Raw genomic sequence first — 23415 nt, forward strand, 5'->3', positions numbered from 1 at the left:
GTTTTTTAGCCCGCGAGGTGCCGGAGAAGCGCCGCGGCGGGGCCGTCGGGGCGGCAGGGGGAAGAGAGGGACTGAGAGGCTGAGGGAGCCGGGTCCGGGGACCGGCTGCCGCTCCTCCTCTCGGTCCGTCAACCCTCCGCGCGCCCGGTAGGCCGGGCCGGGACCCTCCGAAGGCGGGCGTAGAGTGCTCATCGGTCGGCTGCGGTGTGTGCGGAACGCTCGGTGGTTCGTCTGGAGGAAGCACCTCCAGCAAAGGGGGGGGGGGCGCAGAGCGCAGAGCGCAGAGCGCAGAGCGGAGCCCAGGACAGAGCAGCACAGAGCGGGGAGACGAGCTCGACTTGCCCGGGGGCTGGGGACCGCGGGGGGGGGGGGCTGGGGCTCCGCCCAACCACCCCAGGAGAGGTGCCCGTGGGTGGGCCTTGCCACCCGCCGAAGCCCGCCGTCCTCACTCTGGAGCTTCACTTTTTGAAAAACGTCTTTTCAAAATCCTGCACGTGGTGTCCTGGGAAACGCTGCAAAGTTGCCTCCACGGGGGAGGTGGTGCGCTCCCCAAAAGGTTTCTGGGGAGCGCACCACCTCCCCCGTCAAAACACTTAGGCTCTGGCCGCTCGAGAAGGCCCAAGAGCCAGCGGGCGCAGAGCGCAGAGCGGAGCCCAGGACAGAGCAGCGCAGAGCGGGGAGACGAGCTCAACTTGCCCGGGGGCTGGGGACCGCGGGGGGGGCCAGGGCTCCGCCCAACCACCCCAGGAGAGGTGCCCGTGGGTGGGCCTGCCCACTCTCCGAAGCCCGCCGTCCTCGCTCTGGAGCTTCACTTTTTGAAAAACGTCTTTTCAAAATCCTGCACGTGGTGTCCTGGGAAATGTTGCAAAGTTGCCTCCACGGGGGAGGTGGTGAGCTCCCCAAAAGGTTTCCGGGGAGCGCACCACCTCCCCCGTCAAAACACTTAGGCTCTGGCGGCTGCCCCCCGTGCCCGGGCTCCAGTAGGACTGTGCTGGGTGGGCAGAGAGGGCCCTGTGGGCATAGGTGGGACCCCTGGGGAACCAGTCACTCACACCCCGCCCCCCCCCCCACCTCCACCCCCCCCCCCCCCCCCAAACTCACATTCATTGCCCGACAAGCCCAGTAGGACTGTGCGGGGTGGGCATAGGTGGGACCCCTGGGGAACCAGTCACTCACACCCCGGGCCCCCCCCCACCTCCACCACCACCACCCCCCCTCCCCCCCTCCCCCCCCCCCCCCCCAACTCACATTCATTGCCCGACAAGCCCAGTAGGACTGTGCGGGGTGGGCATAGGTGGGACCCCTGGGGAACCAGTCACTCACACCCCGGGCCCCCCCCACCTCCACCACCACCACCACCACCACCCCCCCAAACTCACATTCATTGCCCGACAAGCCCAGTAGGACTGTGCGGGGTGGGCATAGGTGGGACCCCTGGGGAACCAGTCACTCACACCCCGGCCCCCCCCACCTCCACCACCACCACCCCCCCCCCCCCCCCCCCAAACTCACATTCATTGCCCGACAAGCCCAGTAGGACTGTGCGGGGTGGGCAGAGAGGGCCCTGTGGGCATAGGTGGGACCCCTGGGGAACCAGTCACTCACACCCCGCCCCCCCCCACCCCCCCCCAACTCACATTCATTGCCCGACAAGCCCAGTAGGACTGTGCGGGGTGGGCAGAGAGGGCCCTGTGGGCATAGGTGGGACCCCTGGGGAACCAGTCACTCACACCCCGGGCCCCCCCCACCTCCACCACCACCACCACCACCACCCCCCCCCCCCCCAAACTCACATTCATTGCCCGACAAGCCCAGTAGGACTGTGCGGGGTGGGCATAGGTGGGACCCCTGGGGAACCAGTCACTCACACCCCGGCCCCCCCCACCTCCACCACCACCACCCCCCCCCCCCCAAACTCACATTCATTGCCCGACAAGCCCAGTAGGACTGTGCGGGGTGGGCAGAGAGGGCCCTGTGGGCATAGGTGGGACCCCTGGGGAACCAGTCACTCACACCCCGCCCCCCCCCACCCCCCCCAACTCACATTCATTGCCCGACAAGCCCAGTAGGACTGTGCGGGGTGGGCAGAGAGGGCCCTGTGGGCATAGGTGGGACCCCTGGGGAACCAGTCACTCACACCCCGGCCCCCCCCCCCACCTCCACCCACCTCCCCCCCCCTCCCCTCCAACTCACATTCATTGCCCGACAAGCCTAGTAGGACTGTGCGGGGTGGGCAGAGAGGGCCCTGTGGGCATAGGTGGGACCCCTGGGGAACCAGTCACTCACACCCCGGACCCCCCCCCCCCCACCTCCACCCCCCCCCCCCCCCAACTCACATTCATTGCCCGACAAGCCCAGTAGGACTGTGCGGGGTGGGCAGAGAGGGCCCTGTGTGCTTAGGTGGGACCCCTGGGGAACCAGTCACTCACACCCCGCTCCCCCCCCCCACCCAACCTCCACCCCCCCCAACTCACATTCATTGCCCGACAAGCCCAGTAGCACTGTGCGGGGTGGGCAGAGAGGGCCCTGTGTGCTTAGGTGGGACCCCTGGGGAACCAGTCACTCACACCCCGGCCCCCCCCACCTCCACCCCCCCACCCCCCCCCCCCAACTCACATTCATTGCCCCACTTTTTGAATTATATGTAATATATGTTTATTCTGTCAGGGCAGCTGGAACGAAGAAGGGAGAGCCTCTCACCACTCCACTTACTTGTATTGACTACGGCGACGAGACATGCACATCACCAAACCAAATTAAACACAGCTTTGTATTGTCAGAAGTGTGTCCGATGAATTTGTTGGGAAGAGATTTTCTTCTAGCCCTGGGCATGAATCTCATCTCCTCCCCCAACGGGTTAATTGTTGCCAGGTCGTTATCTACCTCGACCTTGGCTCAAATTCCTAAGCCTCTCTTGCATGTCTACCAGTGGTTGCTTCCCCTCGAGGCCTCAGAAGAATTGATAGTGGCGGCTAATGATAAGGTGCCGGGTGATGCTCACTTCATGAAAGCTCCTAATTTGCACTGCACAGCCAGTGTGACGAATGAAAGAAACAGTGTGTTTGAGAGTCATTTTTTATTTTTTTTTTATTTATTTATTTATTTATTTTTTCAAGCGTGAATGATGGCCTTTTTGTTTCTACGTTTTTTTGGGGCCCCCAACGATGCGTTGCCTCTGTTTCACTCACACCAGAGCAGAGTGCATTTCTTTTTTTTCTGTCCGTGGGTCTACCCCACACATTTCACTTTCCAAGGGTCCAGGCGATGAGTGGAAGGACCTAGGTCAATGGGCTGCAGATCTCACTCAGGGCTGCAGTATCTTCCAGCAAAGAGAATGTTCCTGGAGGGTTTGTGCTGAATGAACAACAGGAAGGGGTGGTCTGCAGTGAACTTCTCCGGAGGGATGTACGCCGTAGTGCTCACGACCACACCGGTCGCAGCAGCGGCTTCCGTTCCCTCCTCGTTGACCTCGACGTACGCCTTGTGGAGTGCGTCGGAAAGAGTCAGGCTGTGGTCGGGAGACATGCCTGTCAGAGAGGAGGCAGAAAGGGGAGGTGTCTAAGTCTGAAGAGGTGTTTCTCCACCACTGGGCCGCGACACACTAGCGCACTAGTGAGATAATGTCAGGGGTGACGTGAGCACTGATCAAATTTCACTTCATTAACAAACATTAATTAAAAAGAAATAAAGTCATAAAAAAATTATATTTACTCATTCAGTTAGAAAAAATAAAATGCACTCTCAGAGGAGCCAAGGAAAATTTCTTCTCTGTCTGGGACCCGGTCTGGAAACGTCTCCTGAAAAAAATGTGCCCACTTGACACCCGTTTAGCCGTCATCTTGTATCCATGTTTATGTTTATTATTGAATTCCACGTTGACGTCGTCTCCTTGAGTGCACAGCCGGTCTTGACGAGCTCAGGCAATTGTTTGCTTGCTTTATTTTTATTTACTTATTTATTTTTGCCTTTCCTTCTCTTTTTTTGTTTTTATTTTATTAATTTATTTTTATTTTTTCATATTTATCTCATTTACTCATACATTCCTTGTCGATTGGTGTCCAACATGTCTGGGGGGGTCAAAATACCAAAATAAGCATTGTAAACAAACAGTCCGCCCAGCCCTGATATAGAACCAAAATAAAAATCCCATGCATACCAGTAAGAATAAGACTTGTTGTGAAGTTTGCAACAAGCCGAGTGTCCTACCAGTGAAGTCGCTCAGTGAGGCGCTGAAGGCATCGACCATGCCCATGCCGACCAGGACGTCCTTCAGTCCGTACTCCTCCTCCATCTTGAATCTCGGCACCTTCACCTGGACCTTGACAACGTCCATCCTGGTCGGTTGAGTCCACTCCACAAAGTTCTCATAGGTCAGCTCCTTCTCCAGCTGGTGGGTGATTGGAATGACTTTATGACTTCTTCTGAATGTCTCGTTGTTGTTGTTGTTTTTCTTATAAATGTGTGTTTCTGTCCCACCTTCTCCAGGCCTGTAGTACCGTCCACTGCCTCTTGAGGTAAAAAGATGAACATGCTGAGATCTTTTCCTTTGTAAGGCAACTCCAGGACCTGGACCAAGGGAGCATTTCAAGCACTGTTTATCGTGATTCCTTTCTTTTATACCTCATCAGAAATCAGTATATTCTGGCGGCTGATAAAAGGCAGGAAGTTGGTAGGACCTGGAAGTTGACTTGAGGAATGAAGGTGAAGGGGAATTTATCCTCCTGGAACAACATCTTCACCTGCTTCTTGTCATTCTCCAAGGAGCAAACACAGAAACATGTTAGCATCGGGGACCTGGTGAAATCACCTTTTGCAGTGATGTTTATCGCAGGGTTTGAAGGGTATCAGGTATACATATATATACATACATACAAACATATATATGACTTTCTAGCAGACCGTGAACTCGATGTCGCTTCACTGATCGGTGGTACCTTGGTGATTCTGAACTCGGCATTGTGAGTCGCCCTCTCGTCAAATATCTTCTCCCAGGTGCCTTTGAAGTAAACGGCATTAACCAGCACCAGCTTGGTCATGCTAGTCAACGTACCATTAGCCAGCAAATCCGGTATTTTTCCTAAAAGATCACACGGGCGTGGGTGAGTCGAGATGCACTGCTCAAATGGTAAGGAAAACATTTGATACATTGTCTGGACAAAACCACCTTGAGTTTGTTCCTCCACCCAGCGGTTGATGTCCAGTCGCACTGCTTCGAATCCGCTCTTGAAATTCACAGACTCCAGCTCACCGTAGGACTTGCTGATGCTTTCCAGGTACTCCTGAAAAATCCAGAGGAAGGAGTAAATAATCCTGACTGACTTAGGATGGTTGATGGAACAGTTGAGCCATATCCACATAATCACCCTTTGTTTGTCTATATATATGTATATATATATATATATATATATATATATATATATATATATATATGTATATATATATATGTATGTATATATATATATATATATATATATATATATATATATATATATATATGTATATATATATATATATATATATATATATATATATATATATGTATATTAAGGGTGTCAAAGTTAACGCGTTATTAACGCGTTAACTCAACGCCGCTTTATCGCCGACAATTCTTTTATCGCGCGATTAACGCACACGGTGCTTTTTGAACCTTTGGCCACTCCGTAGATTGTGGAAACGGGAAATGAATTGACTCACAGCACACAGTCACACGCTTTCAGCCAACTTGTAAACACAACAAAAAAAGAAAAAGACACTGAGCGTAGATGAGCTTAGGAAGGACTAACATGTGTCAATTGTAAATAGAAAGTTCCACTTCAAAACCCTGCCAGATGGCAGTCTTGACAGGACAAAAGTGATGTGCATTTACTGTAACGAGCGCTTCCATTCGGCGCCCACGTTAATCAATGTAGTAGTTCACACCAGACGCGAATAGGCGCGCGGCTCCCCTCGCGGATTGCGCCATGCATTTAACGGCAGTTCACTGGACGTGGAAGCGAAGCGCCGAGCGCTTCCATTCGGCGCCCACGTTAATCAATGTGGTGGTTCACAGTAGACGCGAACAAGCGCGCGGCTCGCGCCATGCAGTTGTCGTTTCGGCGTCTGCTCTATTTTGTACGCAAGCCGCGAACGATCCTCGTCAATAGTACAGGAAGTCGCTAAAAAAAAAACGAGAAAATCCATCCGGTGAATTTTCAAAATAAACTAATTCCAAAATAAAAACCAAATGACAAATTCGATCATATTTGTATGTTATATTTGTCAGTACATTGTATCAGAGTGTGAGAGAGATTAAACACACACACACACACACACACACACACACACACACACACACACACACACACACAGAGGAAGACTTGATCAAAATATGTCTGTTTGATCCTAGAGATGCCGGTCAGTGATCATTATGAAAGAGGTCTTGAGATGGACACATGAATGCGTGTTTCTATTTAAACACACACACACACACACACACACACACACCTACCCGCCCGTTCGCGTCTGGTGTGAACCACTACGTTGATTAACATGGGCGCCGAACTGAAGCACTCGGCGCTTCGCGGCGCTTCCGCGTCCAGTGTGTACCGGGCGTAAGTGTCATCCTTTTGTGTTAATGCCTGCTGAAAAAAGGGGATGAATAGTTCAAGTTCGAGTTGAAAAGTAAAATATACAAATTTTGGTAGTACTAGTAATCATTACTATGTAATGTTACAGTTATGCCCATCTGTTATCTTTGTGGGCTTGAGTTTATCATTATTTTTTTTTACCCTGTGCATCTTTTGTTTTGTTAGTAGTACTTGTCATTGCTCCAACATGAATAAACATGCTGCATTTGCAGAAAGCAAGTATTTGCCTACTCCGATGTTGATATGGTTATTAAAAAAAATGGAAAAATATCAGTTTACGGTAGATTTAGAGCAGATAAAAACATATGCGATTAATTTGCGATTAATCGTGAGTTAACTATGGAAAACCATGCGATTAATCGGATTAATTTTTTTAATCGACTGACAGCTCTAATATATATATATATATATACATATGTGTGTGTGTGTGTGTGCATTAGAACTGGCATGCTCATTACACACACACCTGCAGGAAATGGAAAGACTGCTCCCCGTACAGTCGGTTGGCAACACTGAGAGCATACGGAGCCCCTGGCTTGTTGAGCTCGCTCAGCAGCTCCTTAAAGCCAGCGCTGACATCATCAGCTTTCAACCCCTGTGGAGGAAAAGGAGAAAACTCTTATGGAAATGCATGCAAAGTTTAGCCAGGTGGCCGAGGGTCTCGTTTCTCCGTGAATTCTCCTCAAACATACAAGCGAGTCGTCGTCGAACATTAAAAGACCTGCACCACATCTTGCTACCATTTTCTGTGTGTGTCGACCCAAGCACCAAGTAGCACTTGTAGGCCAGATCTGTGTTCCTGTGCCAGCACATTGCAGTGAGAACTGGCCCAGGTGCACGTAACCTGTAGTTAATGGGGACGTGGGAGTGGTGCATTTTTGTTTCTATTCCATATTCCAATGAGACGCCAAGCCGCCTCCTCCTCCTCCTCCGTGGTCATGGTCCAGTTCATGGGAACAGCTTCCCTCTTAAATTCATTGCTTGTGTAATTGTGGATTTTGTGTTACCTCTGGAAGTTTGAATGGGACTTGCTGCTGCTGCTGTTGTTGTTGTTGTTGTTGTGTTTGTTGCTGTAGTTGTAGTTGTTGTTGTTGTTCTTCTGAAAAGTCAGACTTTCCTGCTTTGTTAAAATGGAGAACCTACGGATGAAATTGGAAATGTGATTATTAAGCACTGTGAATGTATGTTAGTCAGACAACATGGACAAGCGCTGCTGTGCAGCTGCTGTCGGGGGTGGGGCCCTTGTTACGTTACATTTATCAGTATATAGTATCAGAGTGTGAGAGAGATGAAACAAACCACACACACACACACACACACACACACACACGTAATTAATTTGCGATTAATCGCAAGTTAACTGAGGACAATTTTTAATCGTGATTGAATATTTCAATCGACTGACAGCCCTCATACATATACATACACACACACACAAACACATATATACACACACACACACACACACACACACACACATATATATATATATATATATATATACATACACACACATATGTATATATATATATACATATAAAATGTCAGACCTTTCCATAGTCTTAATTATTTATTTATTTATTCCATATTATATTATTATTATTTACAAAAGCAAATTTAGATCATCAGCTGGCGCCCGTACAGGTGTTGTGAAAAAAAATAGATTCCTAATATTCGCTGTCTTGCGTGACAATTGCTTAAAGTTTTATAAACTGGGCAAAACAAATTGTTTGAATTGGTGCATTTACAGCGACGCTCGCTGTCGTTGACATCCTTTTTTTGCGTGAGTGAACAGCAATGCAATGCAGTCTAAAATCTGACCACTAGATGGCACCATTCACACACGCTGCAATTTTGAAGGTTGACGGCTGACCACAAATACTTTAAAGCGTACAACTCGTTGTCTCTGTCAGGAGGGGGTGGAGGAAAACAACACTGCGTGGATTTGTTTGCGTGGCATTGTCAACGCTTCCTACTTTTGTTTCAAGGAGTTTTTATTTTTAGTGTGCTGTATGACACGGCCGGGGGTGGAACCCACAACCTACCAGTCTCAGGTCTCAGGGCGGACACTCTACCACCTGACCACTGACGGTATGCCAACCTGCCACCGTCTATCCTCCTGGGTGTGGGGGGTTTGTCACCAGCTCTGAGTGTTGATTGTTTGTGTATTTTTTAATGTTTCCACTTCTTTTTCCCTACATTGTGTGTTGCGGTCAAAACAAATTGGTGTGCTTGCTGCATAGAAACGCATTTGTTCGAAAGTAGTGGTGGTGAAGAAGGGGAACATGCGAACATGCACGCGCACCCCAAGCACAATCATCCCCTCCAGTTTTCCCAACTGTGGGGAAAAAAAAAAAAAAGTACTGCCCGAGGTTCCGCGGAGCCATCGTCCCGACAGGCATATATATATATGGGCGCGCTGACAGACAGCTTCAAAGTCCTTCTTTCTTTTTTTCTTTAAAAAAAGAAAGTTGTTATCGTGTTATCGTGGTTTTAAAGTGCTATTTTTTGATAAAAACAGAATGTGAGTACATTTTATTTTTATTGTTTTTTTGTTGTCTTTTATGTTTATTATGTTCGTTCATCTTATTTGCAACCTCTTAATCTGGAGAAATTAAAGTTTATAGCTTTTGACATGGTGTACTTGCATTATTATGTCATTTATTATCATTATATGATTTTTAAAAAATGGTGTCAATAATATCGTTTATCTGCAATAATTTGTAGCACAATTATCGTCCAGCAAAATTTGTTATTGTGACAGGCCTAATCTCCAGGGACAAGCATTGTGAGTAAAACAATGGCCCCAGACATCACTGCAACAGAACAGGTATTTCCTGCTTCTGGAGAGCTCTTCATTATCCCATTTAGTCATTATATGCATGGAATAATTCTATTTAACCATTATCAGTTTTCTCTTAATTCTATTTTGTTTCTAAAATGTAATAAAAAACAATGTCATGTCATATTGGCAATAATAATTTGACTAGAAGTTCGCACAATGCCTATATTAAGAAAATCCAAAAACAAAAAAAAAGCGCCCAGGCTTCAGTGGGCCGTTGTGGTGGCAGGTGGCTGTGGTGAGGAGGCTTAAAAGCTGCCACGAGCCAATCTTCTCTCGGCATTCAGCCTTGTCATCTCGTCATTCATAAAGACTTCATCTGAAACACAGTGACATGATTCAATCAAACCTTGTGATGCTGTAAAGGCTCCACTCAATTTTCTTTAATGATTTCCACACCAATAAAATTGACCACCCAATAATTTCCTTCCATTTCCCAATGTTGTGGGATGTGTCTCTGAATGTGTGTGTCATAGGCAGCTTAGTGCGTGATTGGAAGTGAGTGAGTGTGTGTGCGTGGCTGCGAGCGGCCAGCAGAGGCACTCGCGCCACCGTGGTGCCCAAGCGGGAAGAAGAGGGAGAAGCAGCGTGTGAGTGAGCGGCTGAGAGCATGAGTAGCGGCGACCAGGGCAGGTAGAGAGAGAGAGTTACAGTACAATCAATAATAAACTCCTGTCTCAATCGCAACACGTCCTCCTCCTCTGTGTGTGTGTGCCACCGCTTCAACCAGTGTGGGGGTCATAATATTGTTCAAGGGAATTAACCCCGGAGAAAACACGTTACTTCGGCCCTGGAGGAGACGAATCTCCCCTGTGTCTCCCGACCACGGTCCGGAACGGAAGCAGGAACGGTTAACGCCAAGCAAACTTGATTGACCTTCTTACCTCTAGTAAGAAATGTATGACATCAGGTACATCCTGTCTGAACGGATGCTTCCATTGACGAGATCATCATGTAATTCTGAAACCAGAGAGTAAAAGGTGAACATATAATCATCTGCCAAAGTAAGAGACACTGTAAATAATTAAAGCACAGTCTATTCAAAAGTTACCTTAATCTGTGTCTTGGAAAACACTGGCAGAATCCCTCCCTTCTCAATCAGATCCATGATGCTGCAGAAAACAATGATGGAGAAATGAAGACTGCCAGCAGCTGCAAACACTGGACTACTCAGCCACAGGAAATGCCATTTGGTAATGACCTTTATTAATGTGCATGCAAATCAGGAAGTTGGCTGGACACATAAAGACAGGTAATAGTTTGGGCTCAGACAAAGAGTACATAGTGACACCATGAGCAGATATTAAAATAGTGAATGGTGTAGTACCTTGGTGGTTCAATGATACCTGTGCATCCACAGTTGAAAGAGTCAGCGCTGTCCAATTTCCCTGCACATTCTTTGTGCAGCACAACCCTGGCACAGCTTGCACTGGACCCATTCCAGAGACCCGGCATCTGGATACAGCAGTCTAGTCAAATGAGAGACACATTAGAAATTAAACATACATATACTATAAAATTGCTATCCTTATACAGTGCCTGTGAATGCATGAATCATTTTCCTCCAAGTTTTATCTATAAAAACTAAACATAGTCCGAGTCACTTTCTTAAAGGGACAAGCCAACATTTTTTTTCTTTTGCTCATTTGCCGCTCTCCCGAGTTCAAGACGAGCTGATAGACACAATTTTTTTTGACTGTGTGCAGTAACAAGAAGAGGAATAAATGGAGGAGGAACTACATGTTTCTTGCTTACAAAACTGTAAGTGCTTGCAGAAGCGGACAGAAAACAAGTGTTTCTGCTGTACTGAGCTGGACTTGGTGCTGCCATGGCAAGGGGGACAGCACACAAAGACAACACATGACGCAAAAATCCCATTTTTGCTAAATCTTGCAGTTGTTGGAAATTTTTTCCTTTTTTCCTTCCTTGCCAGGGTTTCCTGGACAAGTGAATTTGCAGAAGTCCATCCATGGCTAACCGTCAAATAGGTCATCATAATTGTGATCCAGAACCTTTTGCATTTAGAAGAACTCCAACATAGTCCTGTGTTCAACTATTTTAATAAGACTGAAATCATTAAAACTTCATTTATATGTATTAACATCCCTCTCTTTATAACTAACCTCAGTGTCCTGTTTAGCTTTCCTCATTAGAAAGCTAGACAGTAGATCTTGTAAATACAAGTGAGTTAGGCTTCTTCTACTTCAGTCCAGTACCATTTGCGTATAAACACATCCATTTAAGTCAAGTATTGATCAAACGCTTCCTTAATATCAAAGTAAAGCCAAACATTGTTGCTTTACAAAAGACAAAAGGTAAAGCAATGACACAATCAGTCAATAGTAATAACAGTATAACAAATGAGAAAATAAGAGTTTCTTTGAAATAAAGAAGGGCCCAAGGTCAGCACATATTACCACAGCTTGTTATGACCTCCCCTTAACATGAATATGCCACAGTCTGAGCCAAAGTCTTGTCCGGGGAAGCCCTGATTGAAGAAAAACAAATGTTAATAGTCTCACCACTCACTTATGCCAAGTGTGAGCAAGGTTGAATATAACAAGTACCTTCAAGTCTTTGCCCGTTTTCTCTGTCCATTGCCCAGCACATACTGTATCTTCTGAGCAATATTCCTGAACATTTAAAAGGAGAGTTACATTTGTGATACTTTCTTTGGCTAAGCTAACGTTAGCCCGGACCATCGACTCAAGCGTAGAAACAACCTTCACAACAACACGACACTCTAACAAATTCTTCCAAACATCGCATTTTGTAAATAGCACGAATCGCATCTTAGTGACCATGCCACACTCGGTGGTGGTAATGTTTTATTTTTTTTACTTTTTTCTTACCATTCTCGCGCTCTTGATATACAATGCTGCTATCGGGATGGACGCCGAATAAGCAAAACATTTCTCGAAGAAGAATGAACTTCCGGTGTGGAGTTCTGGTATGGAAGTTATGGCAACGCTAGTTTAGTTTTTGTTAGATAGTTTTTGTTGCAATTGTGTTTTTTTGTTTTGTTTTTGTTTGTGCTGTTTTGCGCAATTATTAAAAAAATACATTTTAAAAAAAAAGATGAACTAACTTCCGGCGTTGAGTTCCGGTCTTGAGTTCCGGTATCGGAGATATGGCGGTGCCCGTGTCCGCCATCTTTGTCTGCATTTGGGTTCCTCTCGCCGTGACTGATGTCAGGCTGCAGGACCAGCTGCTCACCACAGGGGGGAGGCAGAGGGCAGGTTTCTAGTGGTTTCCACTGTGAGCACAGAGCAGGGCACTGATTGGCTCAGAGTTTTGACCAAAGACAAGTTCGAGTCCTTCACCAAAACCAAAAGCACCACTTTTAACTTTAGTGCCTGGAGATTTTTACATTTCCACCTGTTGAAAACTTGAGGGTTTATGAAATGAGCTGCAGACGCTTTGGTTCTCGGTGGCCGAGGACAAAGGTCAAAGGTCACTGGATGGAGCAAGACGCCATTTAAAAGCCTCCTTGGTTCAACAGCTGATGGCCGCAGCACCAAGCGACTAGCGAAGCATCAAGGGCCACAACAGCCGGAGTGAAGAGAAGAGAAAAAGTGTTGTTGGTTTGTTCAGCCACATGGATGTTGACAGGTTGACTGACTTCACTGCAAAGAAAACAAGGTCCAGGTTCATGACTGAAGACTGGAGTCTTCAGTCATGAACCTGGACCTTCTGAGACACAGTAAGAAAACTCACAGACACCATCACTGACTGAAAACTGTGAGGCAGATCAGAAATCATTGCTTTCAGTATTGTAATTTTTCTTTTCTCTCAGTTTATAATGCAAGTCTTAGCTGTAGCAGCAGGAGGTGAGGGAAGGAGGAGGAGGAATGGTAGATTATTACTAATCTATTACTATTATGACTATAGTATTCTGAATAATAATGGGGTGAACTAGCAGTTTGATCTCATGAAGATTGGAAGAATAAAGTCAGTTTCATATTGACTCTAATCGGATCATTGAGTCAATAGTCATCAGTTATTGACACTTGATTGACTGTCAAGGGATTCTGATCTTCCTGCCAGACTGGTTCAGAAAACCACCTTCATGGTGACATTGACCCAGTGACCTCTGACTGGTTTGACTGGTCGACTGGTTGACTGGTCAACTGATTTACTGGTTGACTGGTCAGCAACCCCGACCGTCCTGACTCTTCACCTTCTCAGTTCTTCACGTTTCCTGAAGACCATCTAGAGATAAAGAGCAGCATCACTGTTGCTGCTGCAGCTCCTCAATCTGAGCAGCAGTTTGTCTTTAATGTTTATCAGCAGACAATTGTTGAAAGATTGATGTTTTTGACTCAAGACATGTTTGTGTTGCAGAGTTCAGGGACGGAGACGGAGGTCAGAGTCTCCAGGGTCCAGCATGGTGTCTCTGAAGAGTGACCGGTACATACGTCTCCCTCCACTCTTCAGTAATGAACCTGGACCTTCTGAGACACAGTAAGTGCCAGTATGGGAACATTTCGGCTTCAAACGAAACGAACGAGGTGATCCCATGAACACGGGCGAACCGATATGTCGCATTTGTTCGAAAGTAGTGGTGGTGAAGAAAGGGAATACGATGAACATGCACGCGCACCTCCAGCACAATCATCCCCTCCAGTTTTCCCAACTGTGAAAAAAATAAAGTACCGCCCGAGGTTCCGCGGAGCCACCGTCCCGACAGGCAACGCTGACTGAAGCGTTCGGTAAGCAAAGCAAATATTAAAAAAAAACAGCGCAAAATGGTGCGCGCTTACAGACAGCGTCAAAGTCCTTCTTTCTTTTTTTCCTTTTTTTTTGAATTGTTTTTAGTTGTTATTGTGGTTTTTAAGTGCTATTTTTGATAAAAACAGAATGTGAGTCCATTTTATTTTTATTGTTTTCTTGGTGTCCTTTATGTTTATTATGTTTGTTCATATTATTTGCAACCTCTTAAGTTTATTGCTTTTGACATGGTGTACTTGCATTATTATGTCATATATTATCATTATATATGATTTTAAAAAAATGGTGTCAATAATATCGTTTATCGGCAATAATTTGTAGCACAATTATCGTCCAGCAAAATTTGTTATCGTGACAGGCCTAGTTTTGACTGTTTGTGTTTCAGAGGAAAAGACACTCTGTGCTTCTAGAACAGACAGCTTGACCAAGTCTCTTCAAAATAAAAGCCTAAACTTTATCTTGTTGAGTGTTTCATGTAATTTAGTATTCCAGAAGAATCAAAACTTCAGTAACAGGAAAAATGTGTTCAAGACTAAAAACTTTCATCCAAACTGTCCAACTGACCAGTCAAACCCAAACTTCTCCACAGGAGGAGGAGGAGCAGTGGTGTAGGCTGCTACGTCCTGACTGACCCAGTGTCCACCAGCTCATACTGGGACCAGTCTGCTCCATCAACACTGCAACCTGCCAGTCACACCAAGACTGCTCACAGTAGGACTGTCCACCTGCACCTCCTTCACTTTGCCTCTGAGATCCTTCAGGACCTCCAGTGAGAAGATTCACTGAGGGACGTTGAGAGCAAACAGTCACACAGCAGCTTCACCACAGCAGCTTCAAGTTGTGGAGAGAAAATGATGCTCACACTGTCACACTGATGTTTTCTTCTCCAACCTTTTCTCTGCTCCAGAGGCTGATGATGGTCTGCAGGAGATTCTACAGCAGCAGAAGATCAGTCTGGAGAAGAGATGTGAACGTGTGACTGAAGGTGAAGAAGCAGGAAGTCAAACCCTCCTCAACAGCATCTACACTGAGCTCTACATCACTGAGGGACTGAGTGAGGAGGTCAACAGAGAGCATGAGGTCAGGCAGCTGGAGACCAAGAAGACCAAGAAGACCAAGGAGAGCCTCCACGACCATCCAATCAGGTGCAGCCAGATCTTTGAAGCCTCACCTGAGCAGCAGGGACTCAGAGTCAGAGTGGTGCTGACCAACGGCGTCGCTGGGGTTGGAAAAACCTTCTCAGTGCAGAAGTTCACTCTGGACTGGGCCCAAGGCCTGGAGAACCAGGACCTTCATCTGGTGCTTCCTCTCTCATTCAGGGAGCTCAACTTGGTCAAAGAGCAGCACTACAGTCTTCTGGAGCTGCTCCATGTTTTCCATCCAACGTTAGAGAAGCTCACAGCAGAGCAGCTGCATGTCTGCAAACTTCTCTTCATCTTGGACGGCCTGGATGAAAGCAGACTGGCTCTGGGCTTTGAAGACAACCAGGTGGTGACTGACGTCACTCAGAAGAAGGAACCTTACAGAAGGTCATCAATAACCTGAAGGAGATGAACGCTGGTGATTTTTCTCCTTACAGAAGCATCAACATCTTCCACTGTCTGCTGGAGGTGAAGGATCAGTCAGTGCATCAGGAGGTCCAAGAGTTCCTGCAGTCAGAGAACAGATCAGAGAAGGAACTCTCAGCCATCCAGTGTTCAGCTCTGGCCTACATGCTGCAGATATCAGAGGAGGTTCTGGAGGAGTTGGACCTCAGCAAGTACAAGACATCAGAGGAGGGAAGATTGAGACTGATTCCAGCCGTGAGGAACTGCAGGAAGGCTGTGATATGTTTAGGAAGGTACGTAAACACTGTGTGTTTGTGTGTGTGTGTGTGTGTGTGTGTGTGTGTGTGTGTGCTTGTGCTCTCTTGGTGTTAGCCACCCTGCTATATCAGCAGCTCCTCCAGTCACAGGGTGGATCAACATCAGCAGGTCCACTTGTGCCTGCAGGTCTCCAAGAAAACAATGAGGGAAACACTGAGTGGTGACTTTTAGCAGCAGGCTGTCAACACAGGGCTAACTCAGCTGCTTTGTGTTGGATGGTGAGTGCAGTGAAGCTGCTCCACTGGAGTCCAGGATGGAGATGAAGATGTGACAGTGGCAGAATGAGGAGCTTTGATCAGTGTGAAGGATTCATGAAGACAGTCAATCAACACAATCAACACATTGAACACACAAACACATCACATCCTTCCTTCATTTTGATGATGATGATGGTGGTGATGATGATGATGATGATGATGGTGATGATGATGATGATGATGATGATGGTGATGGTGATGGTGGTGATGGTGATGAAGATGAAGATGATGATGGTGATGATGATGAAGATGATGGTGATCATGATTATGGTGATGTGATGGTGATGATGGTGATGGTGATGATGATGATGATGATAGTGATGGTGATGATGGTGATGATAATGATGATGGTGGTGATGATGATGATGGTGATGGTGATGATGATGATGATGATGATGATGATGATGATGATGATGATGATGATGGAAGCAGCAACTTCTCACTCTGCTCTCCTTCATTGCAGATATGATAATGAACTCTCAGAGCTTGAGTGTGCAGTGGTGACTTCAGCCCTGCAGTCCAGCCCCTCCCACCTCACACTGCTGGACCTGAGTACCACCATCCTGAAGGATCCTGGAGTGGAGCTGCTCTGTGCTGGACTGCAGAGTCCAAACTGCAGACTGGAAGTTCTCAGGTCAGTTCCTGCTTTCTACTGGTGGACAGTGTGTCAGCAGATGACAACTGGTGTGTAACGCTGCTCAGTGTGAAGACTTTGAAGCAGATATTAAAGACTCATCTAGACAAAGTGGATGTAGTTGATATTTTCATGTCAACAATCTGCAGCCAGAAAAGACTTTGGATGGTGGAAGAAAGTGTGGAAAATGTCTCCAGTCACTTTGGAGCTCAATGGAAGTTGTTGATTGGTGATGAAGGTCACATGACTGAGCAGAAGATCCTGTGAAGAAATATCAGGCAGATTAATAGTGCAGCAGTATTTCTTCATCTTGTCCTTTGAATGTGTTTGACTTGTAACGAGACTCTGATGACTGAAAACAGCCACAAGCACACAAAGGCCTCACTGATTATTTTCCATCTTCACTGCTGATTGGCTGCACACTGACTGACACACTGCTGTTGTTATTGTGTTGACAACACACTGGCACAATGACTCCTTTGAGGGAATGACTCAGTGATCCCAACAGATGCACATCATGGATCATCAACAGGGAGAAATGACTCTTAATATGACATTTACACCATGGAAGAACTCAAATACTGATTCTTTATTCAGGTTGAGTGGCTGCAGGTTGTCAGAGCTCAGCTGTGATTGGCTGCTCTCAGCTCTGAAGTCCAACCCCTCCCACCTCAGACTCCTGGACCTGAGTTTCAACCATCTGCAGGATTCAGGAGTGAAGGAGCTGAGTGGTTTTCTGCAGGGTCCAGACTGTAAACTGGAGACTTTGAGGTCAGTTCACCCTCTTCACTCTACAACTTGTATCACTCTTGTTATTGTTGTCATGATTTTCACTTCACTGCTGTTGGAAATTCAATTTGCAGTCACTGGTTTGTGTTTGAAATCATCTCAGTCAGTTCAGTATTGATGAGCAAGATGCAGAAAAGATTCCACTGCCTTTCACTCACTTCATAACCATTTGTTCTTAGCATTTGCTTTATTAGAGGACTCCAGCCTCCAACCATCAATATGAAACTGTCTCTCAAACTGATCTACCCAACCAGCCGCCTACAAACATGGCGGTGCAAGATGGCCACGACCTTTGACCTCCTGCCTGTTTCTCGAAAGAACCGTTCTAACGGCAGGAAGACCAGGGAACTTTTATTTTCTACGAATCAAAGACTTCAAACTATATTGATGGTTGTATATGAAGCTTTCAGCAATAAATCTGCACTGATTTTACACACTGAACCTTTGAGGCAAAATGAATCAATGAATTCCAACATTGTTAACAGCTGATCAGTGGTCACATGACTAAACAGGTTGATATAAAATATTTTATTGTGGTGATTCATTATTTGAGTATTATTGTTGTGCTTCTGATTGGTTTAATGGACATTACAGTGTTATAGACATTAATATTTTTTAATTTAAGATACTGATTCACTCACTCCATCATTTATTCTTTATTCAGGTTGGTGGGCTGCAGTTTGTCAAAGCTCAGCTGTGATTGGCTGCTCTCAGCTCTGAAGTCCAACCCCTCCCACCTCAGACATCTGGACCTGAGTTACAGCCAGCTGCAGGATTCAGGAGTGAAGGTGCTGAGCGGTTTTCTGCAGAGTCCAGACTGTAAACTGGAGACTCTGAGGTCAGTACTGGTTTAGAACCAGTGGATGATGGTTTCAGCACCAAACACAGTTCATCACACATGTTGAATAAACATTGAACTGAAGGTTGATTCATATCACAATGACATCCAGAAATATGAAAAATTAATTTTGTTCATGTTTGAAGTAAAACAGGTCATCAGTGGTCATGTGACCAAACATAATTTCAACACACATTAGTTTTGGACTGAGGATTTAATTTCAAGGTGACATTTTCTGTAGTGTCAGCTTCTGAAGTCCACATTTCACTTTGATTTTCAGAGTGATGACACCCTGGAAAAACTCTCCATCATTATAAACTCTCCATCATTTATTCTACATTCAGGTTGCGGGACTGCAGGTTGTCAAAGCTCAGCTGTGATTGGCTGCTCTCAGCTCTGAAGTCCAACCCCTCCCACCTCAGACACCTGGACCTGAGTAAGAACCACCTGAAGACTTCGTCAGTGAAGCCACTGATGGATCTTGTCCACAGCAGAGACTATCAACTGGAGAGTGTGAGGTCAGTACTGGTTTGGAACCAGTGGATGATGGTTCCAGCACCAAAGCCAGTTGATCCCACAGTAGAGGTCCAGTGTTCCCAGTCACAGTGTGAGAGGAGGATGGTGACGTCCAGCTGCTCCTCATTCATCCAACATCTGCTGCCAAACTGCTTCTTCTCTCAGTTCACCACTCAATTATTGATCAGTTCATCTTCATCAGGCCTCAGTATCAGTCCAACACTCCATGGTCACATGACCTTCATATGTTCCACACTTGACATGTGACTGAGAGTCTGGTTCTTCTCACCAGTCACTCCATCATCTCCATCAACAGTCGACGTCTCTGTGATGATGCGTTCAAGGACCGTGAGTCCTGACTCCTGCTGTCTCTTCTTATCTTTGCAGGTGGTGGTGAGGATGAGGAGAGTGAAGAGGAGAGCTCCATCTACTGGTGGCTGACAGAACTACAACCAGTGGAGCCAAACAGCAAGCTGCACGCACCAACACTGTGTGGGCGTGTCACGACCTTTGACCCCAGTGCAGCCTGGTGGCTGACGGACTGCTTCTCCCTACAAGCTGCTGTGGTTACTGGGAGAGACGTCCCAGAAGCCACTGGTGGAGCTGAATCCTCAGTGGAAGAAGCAGGACTTGGAGCAGCTGCTCAGTGAAGGCAGCAGCAACACAACCACTGGTTCTGCTCTCATCATCCACGGCTGGAACATCTCAGCATGAAGGTTCCACACATCAACAACACACTGGTCTGCTCTCACTTCAGAGTTCTATAACATCTTCATTTTGGAGGTGAAAATACTTTTCAAGAGACTTTATTTCTGGTTCATGATCTTCAATAAGGAAATCATGTGGAAAAGATAAAGTGATTCACAACACCTGTGATGGGAACTCAAATCATTATTGAATCATAAGTAAGATAAAAGAACTATCCCTCAAAATAATTCATGGTTTTGATGCTTGCCAGATGTTTGTGTGGAGATTTCAGAAGGACGTCAATGAATCAGAAGGAAACCAGATCATTTATTTTATGTGATTATGTTATATCATCCTAACTTTGTTACGAGCTCAAACATTATATTTCAATGATTCAATATTCTGACAATAAAAGCCATCACAACCTCTGACCTGTGTGACCTTGACCTCAACTGACGTTTCATTTCTGCTGCTTTAACACTTTGATTATATATCTCCTGAAGTCCTACCATGGGGATTCTCCATATCTTAATAACTTGTGGACTCAAACCTTCTGTAGGCCATACCCACTTCTCCACTCGGTCTCAACATAAAGCACATGAATCAATGAAAATAAATCTCACTTTTACAAACAAATCCAATTCAGTTCAAATATAATTTGAATAAAATAAATGTTACATTATAATTAATCACCAACATAAATCAATGCTGGATATGAGGTGGTTTGCCCTCTCTGGGTCGGTGGGGAGGCCCTGCCTCAGGGGGAGGAGTTCCAGCATCTCGGGGTCTTGTTTGGGACGCCTCCGTGGGGAGGCGTTCCTGGCATGTCCCACCAGGAGGAGACCCTGCTGGAGGGACCAGGTCTCTGGGCTGGACTGGGAAGCCTTGGGGTCCCACCGGAGGAGCTGGAGGAGGTGACTGGGTCCAGGGAAGTCTGGGAGTCTCTGCTGAGGCTGCTGCCCCCGAGACCTGACTCCAGATACGGCAGTAGAAGATGGATGGATGGATGGATGGATGGATGGATGGATGGATGCCAGGTGATAGAACATTTCATCAAACCAGACTCTACATTATAACTTCTATTCCACTCTACATAACTCACTCCAATATAACTGCACTCGTCCCTTCTCTCACATTACATTGGATCACAATGACCAAACAACACAACAAAGACAATGATCCCACTGTACTGCCACATCCAGACTCAGTGTAGGTCTGTAGACCTCTTGGACCTTCATGTGAACCACTGCGTGTTGACTGGAGGTGAAACATGACTGACTGCTGTCCTCCTACCTGGACATTGCAATCTCACTTTCAATCTCACAGCCACTAAAAGACCTGATTGTGATTGAGAGGTCCTCAGCAGCCAATCACCGTTGGGAGTCCAGCCTACAAACACTCCTCCTGGATCCAGAGTGACATCTGTGAGCATCTGGAACTTTGGCCCTGATCCTCCACACCACAGAACTTGGGATGACATCGCCACCTACCTGTATCCTTTCAGCAGCCAGTCCATGCTCTGACCCGTTTCCACTGTGGCCTGTTGTGTCATCTGGACCGGAGTCTGGATCATCAGTGTCCAGGTTCATGGAATCTGTCAGAGTGCCACCGTCCTGTGATGTAATGATAGAGAATCACTCTATTTATACTAATGTGCAGAACCACTGGAGTGTCAATTCTTCACTGCTGTCAGCAACAAGCATTTGGTGTCACACTGGTGTACAACACTTATGGGCTAATTAATAAGAAATGACATATTTATGAATCACCCGCAATGCTCAGATTGTTGCTGCTTATCTGCTGATATGAGCCGTCAACTGTTGCAATATAGAACCACGGGCAGGAAATTCAGGGCTTTCCAGTTTTGAATGCAGACCAGAGTGACACCCAAACCCCAATACTATTCACATTATCATCAGTGTGGTTGCTGTTATAATAACTGCTCAGGCTAACAGAAGTCTGACACTAGGCACCGACAATTAAACCAAGTACAACATCTTCATTGAATTGCTGTGTATTGAATATGAGTGAGTGAGTGAGCGAGTGAGTGACTATGACTCGTGTTGTTTGGTATCAGTGCTTGTGGCCTTTTTGGCAGCTACTACTTGGTCAGCCGTTAACACAACAAACCCGCTGTCTGTCACAGTGAAACCATTTTTATTTATTGACTCCCATCATTCAAAGCTAAGATGCTTCGCTGATGTGTGTGTGACAATTTATAACTCGCTGCGTTCGCATCCTCCGGTGGTCTCTGTGATGCTCGCAGCTCAATGATCCAGTCGTAATTTCCAAAGAAAATAAAACTTCCAGGGAATGCCGCAGGTTGGAGCAGAAGTGCTTTTTTCATTGGTTGTTGCGTTAAGATTTACCCAGATACCGTAGTGTTTGTGTTTCTGGTTGACTGCACCATAGCCAATCAGAAACAACTGTCTGTTTTTGACTGACGGTACTGACTGTAATGGGAAATATGTATTCTTGGGTTATTCTTTATTATGTTGTATTCTGTGTCATATGATCACTAGTAGCACGTGTAATCTGTTCGTTTCATAGTATAACCTTCTCGAGACATTCTCCTCATGGTCCACCAGAGGAGGCTGTAAATGTGTCAGCTTGTGCTGATTCTCTGTGCTTTGTTTTCCTCTTCTTCCCTTCCTTATCTCTTCCCCTCCCAGTCCAGTGTATAAGAGACCTTCTTCCTCCTTTCCTCCTCGCACTCGCACTCCCATTTTACTGTGTTTTGTGCCTCGGAGCTCCGATCCCCTTTTTATTGTTTGTTCATTAAATTACTTATTATCCCAGTATTCCTGCATCGGCATCTTCGCTCTTTTCCACAACAATTTGGCGTCACGAACAGGATAGCTGAAGACCCGTCAGTGAAACTCTGGGACGTCGAGGGCCCGGGACCAGGAACGGAGGAAACTCCTCGTTCCCCCTCTACCTCGAACCAAGCATTCAGAGATGGGAGGATCGTCGTCTAAGAGTGGATCTGATCGGCTTCACGTCTATCCAAGCAAACCTGGAAGGGAAGTGCTGATTCAGAGATTGGGTGAGAAGTAATTGTTCTTGTCTCAGACATATCAGTGACCAGTGGGTTGTTTTCCTTGTCGTCTACGAACGGTCCCAGGGCAGGACGGAGCGCATATGTTAACCGTGCCTGTCAGGTAGGTGTTGATTCTGAATCAACACTGAATTCCCGCTCCACAAGTGAGCCGGACGCCTTTGGTGGGTAACTACCAGTGGGGTGAGTTTTTTCTCTACCTTTTTGCGCCTTAGTAAGAAAAAGGGGTGCACGGGGACGCCTGTGTAACTTTCCGACTTGAAATTTTGTGAAAATTTTGTGAAAAGTCGGGAGGGGTAAGTCTAGCTAAACATAAGGAAGAACCAAAGCAAAGTGGCTGTTGCTGTTCCCCAGCGGGGACCAATTGTGGACGACATGAGAAAAAAATATGGTCCAGATTGTCTTGACATGTTGGAAATTTGGGTTGAAAAGTATGATTTCCCAGCAGGGGGATCACTGAGTTTGGAGGAATTGAGAAACCTCCGGGATAAATTGAAGATAGCAGAGGGAAAGGTTACAAAAAACAAAAAACAAACAAATATGCTATTCAGATCATCAAAGATCATGAAAGG

General features: G+C 46.3%; 2 protein-coding genes across 2 annotated transcripts; one reads left to right on the forward strand and one right to left on the reverse strand.

Moving 5' to 3' along the window:
* Nucleotides 1-3293: 3293 nt before the first annotated feature.
* LOC142896133 (leukocyte elastase inhibitor A-like) lies at nt 3294-5073 on the reverse strand. Its single transcript, XM_076037628.1, has 5 exons — nt 4935-5073; nt 4677-4754; nt 4477-4566; nt 4207-4387; nt 3294-3527 (listed from the first exon to the last, which is right to left on the reverse strand). The coding sequence occupies exons 1-5, from the start codon at nt 5034-5036 to the stop codon at nt 3301-3303; spliced, it is 678 nt and encodes a 225-aa protein (XP_075893743.1). The 5' UTR covers nt 5037-5073; the 3' UTR covers nt 3294-3300.
* Nucleotides 5074-15726: 10653 nt separating this feature from the next.
* On the forward strand, nt 15727-20119 carry LOC142896237 (NACHT, LRR and PYD domains-containing protein 12-like). Its single transcript, XM_076037786.1, has 6 exons — nt 15727-16039; nt 16785-16955; nt 17553-17726; nt 18409-18582; nt 18927-19814; nt 20057-20119. The coding sequence occupies exons 1-5, from the start codon at nt 15750-15752 to the stop codon at nt 19363-19365; spliced, it is 1248 nt and encodes a 415-aa protein (XP_075893901.1). The 5' UTR covers nt 15727-15749; the 3' UTR covers nt 19366-19814; nt 20057-20119.
* The last annotated feature ends 3296 nt before the right edge of the window (nt 20120-23415 follow it).

The sequence above is a fragment of the Nelusetta ayraudi genome, unplaced genomic scaffold, assembly GCF_046127955.1.
Source record: "Nelusetta ayraudi isolate G7.1 ecotype Tasmania unplaced genomic scaffold, CSIRO-AGI_Nayr_v1 ptg000052l, whole genome shotgun sequence".
NCBI classification, from domain to species: Eukaryota; Metazoa; Chordata; class Actinopteri; order Tetraodontiformes; family Monacanthidae; genus Nelusetta; species Nelusetta ayraudi.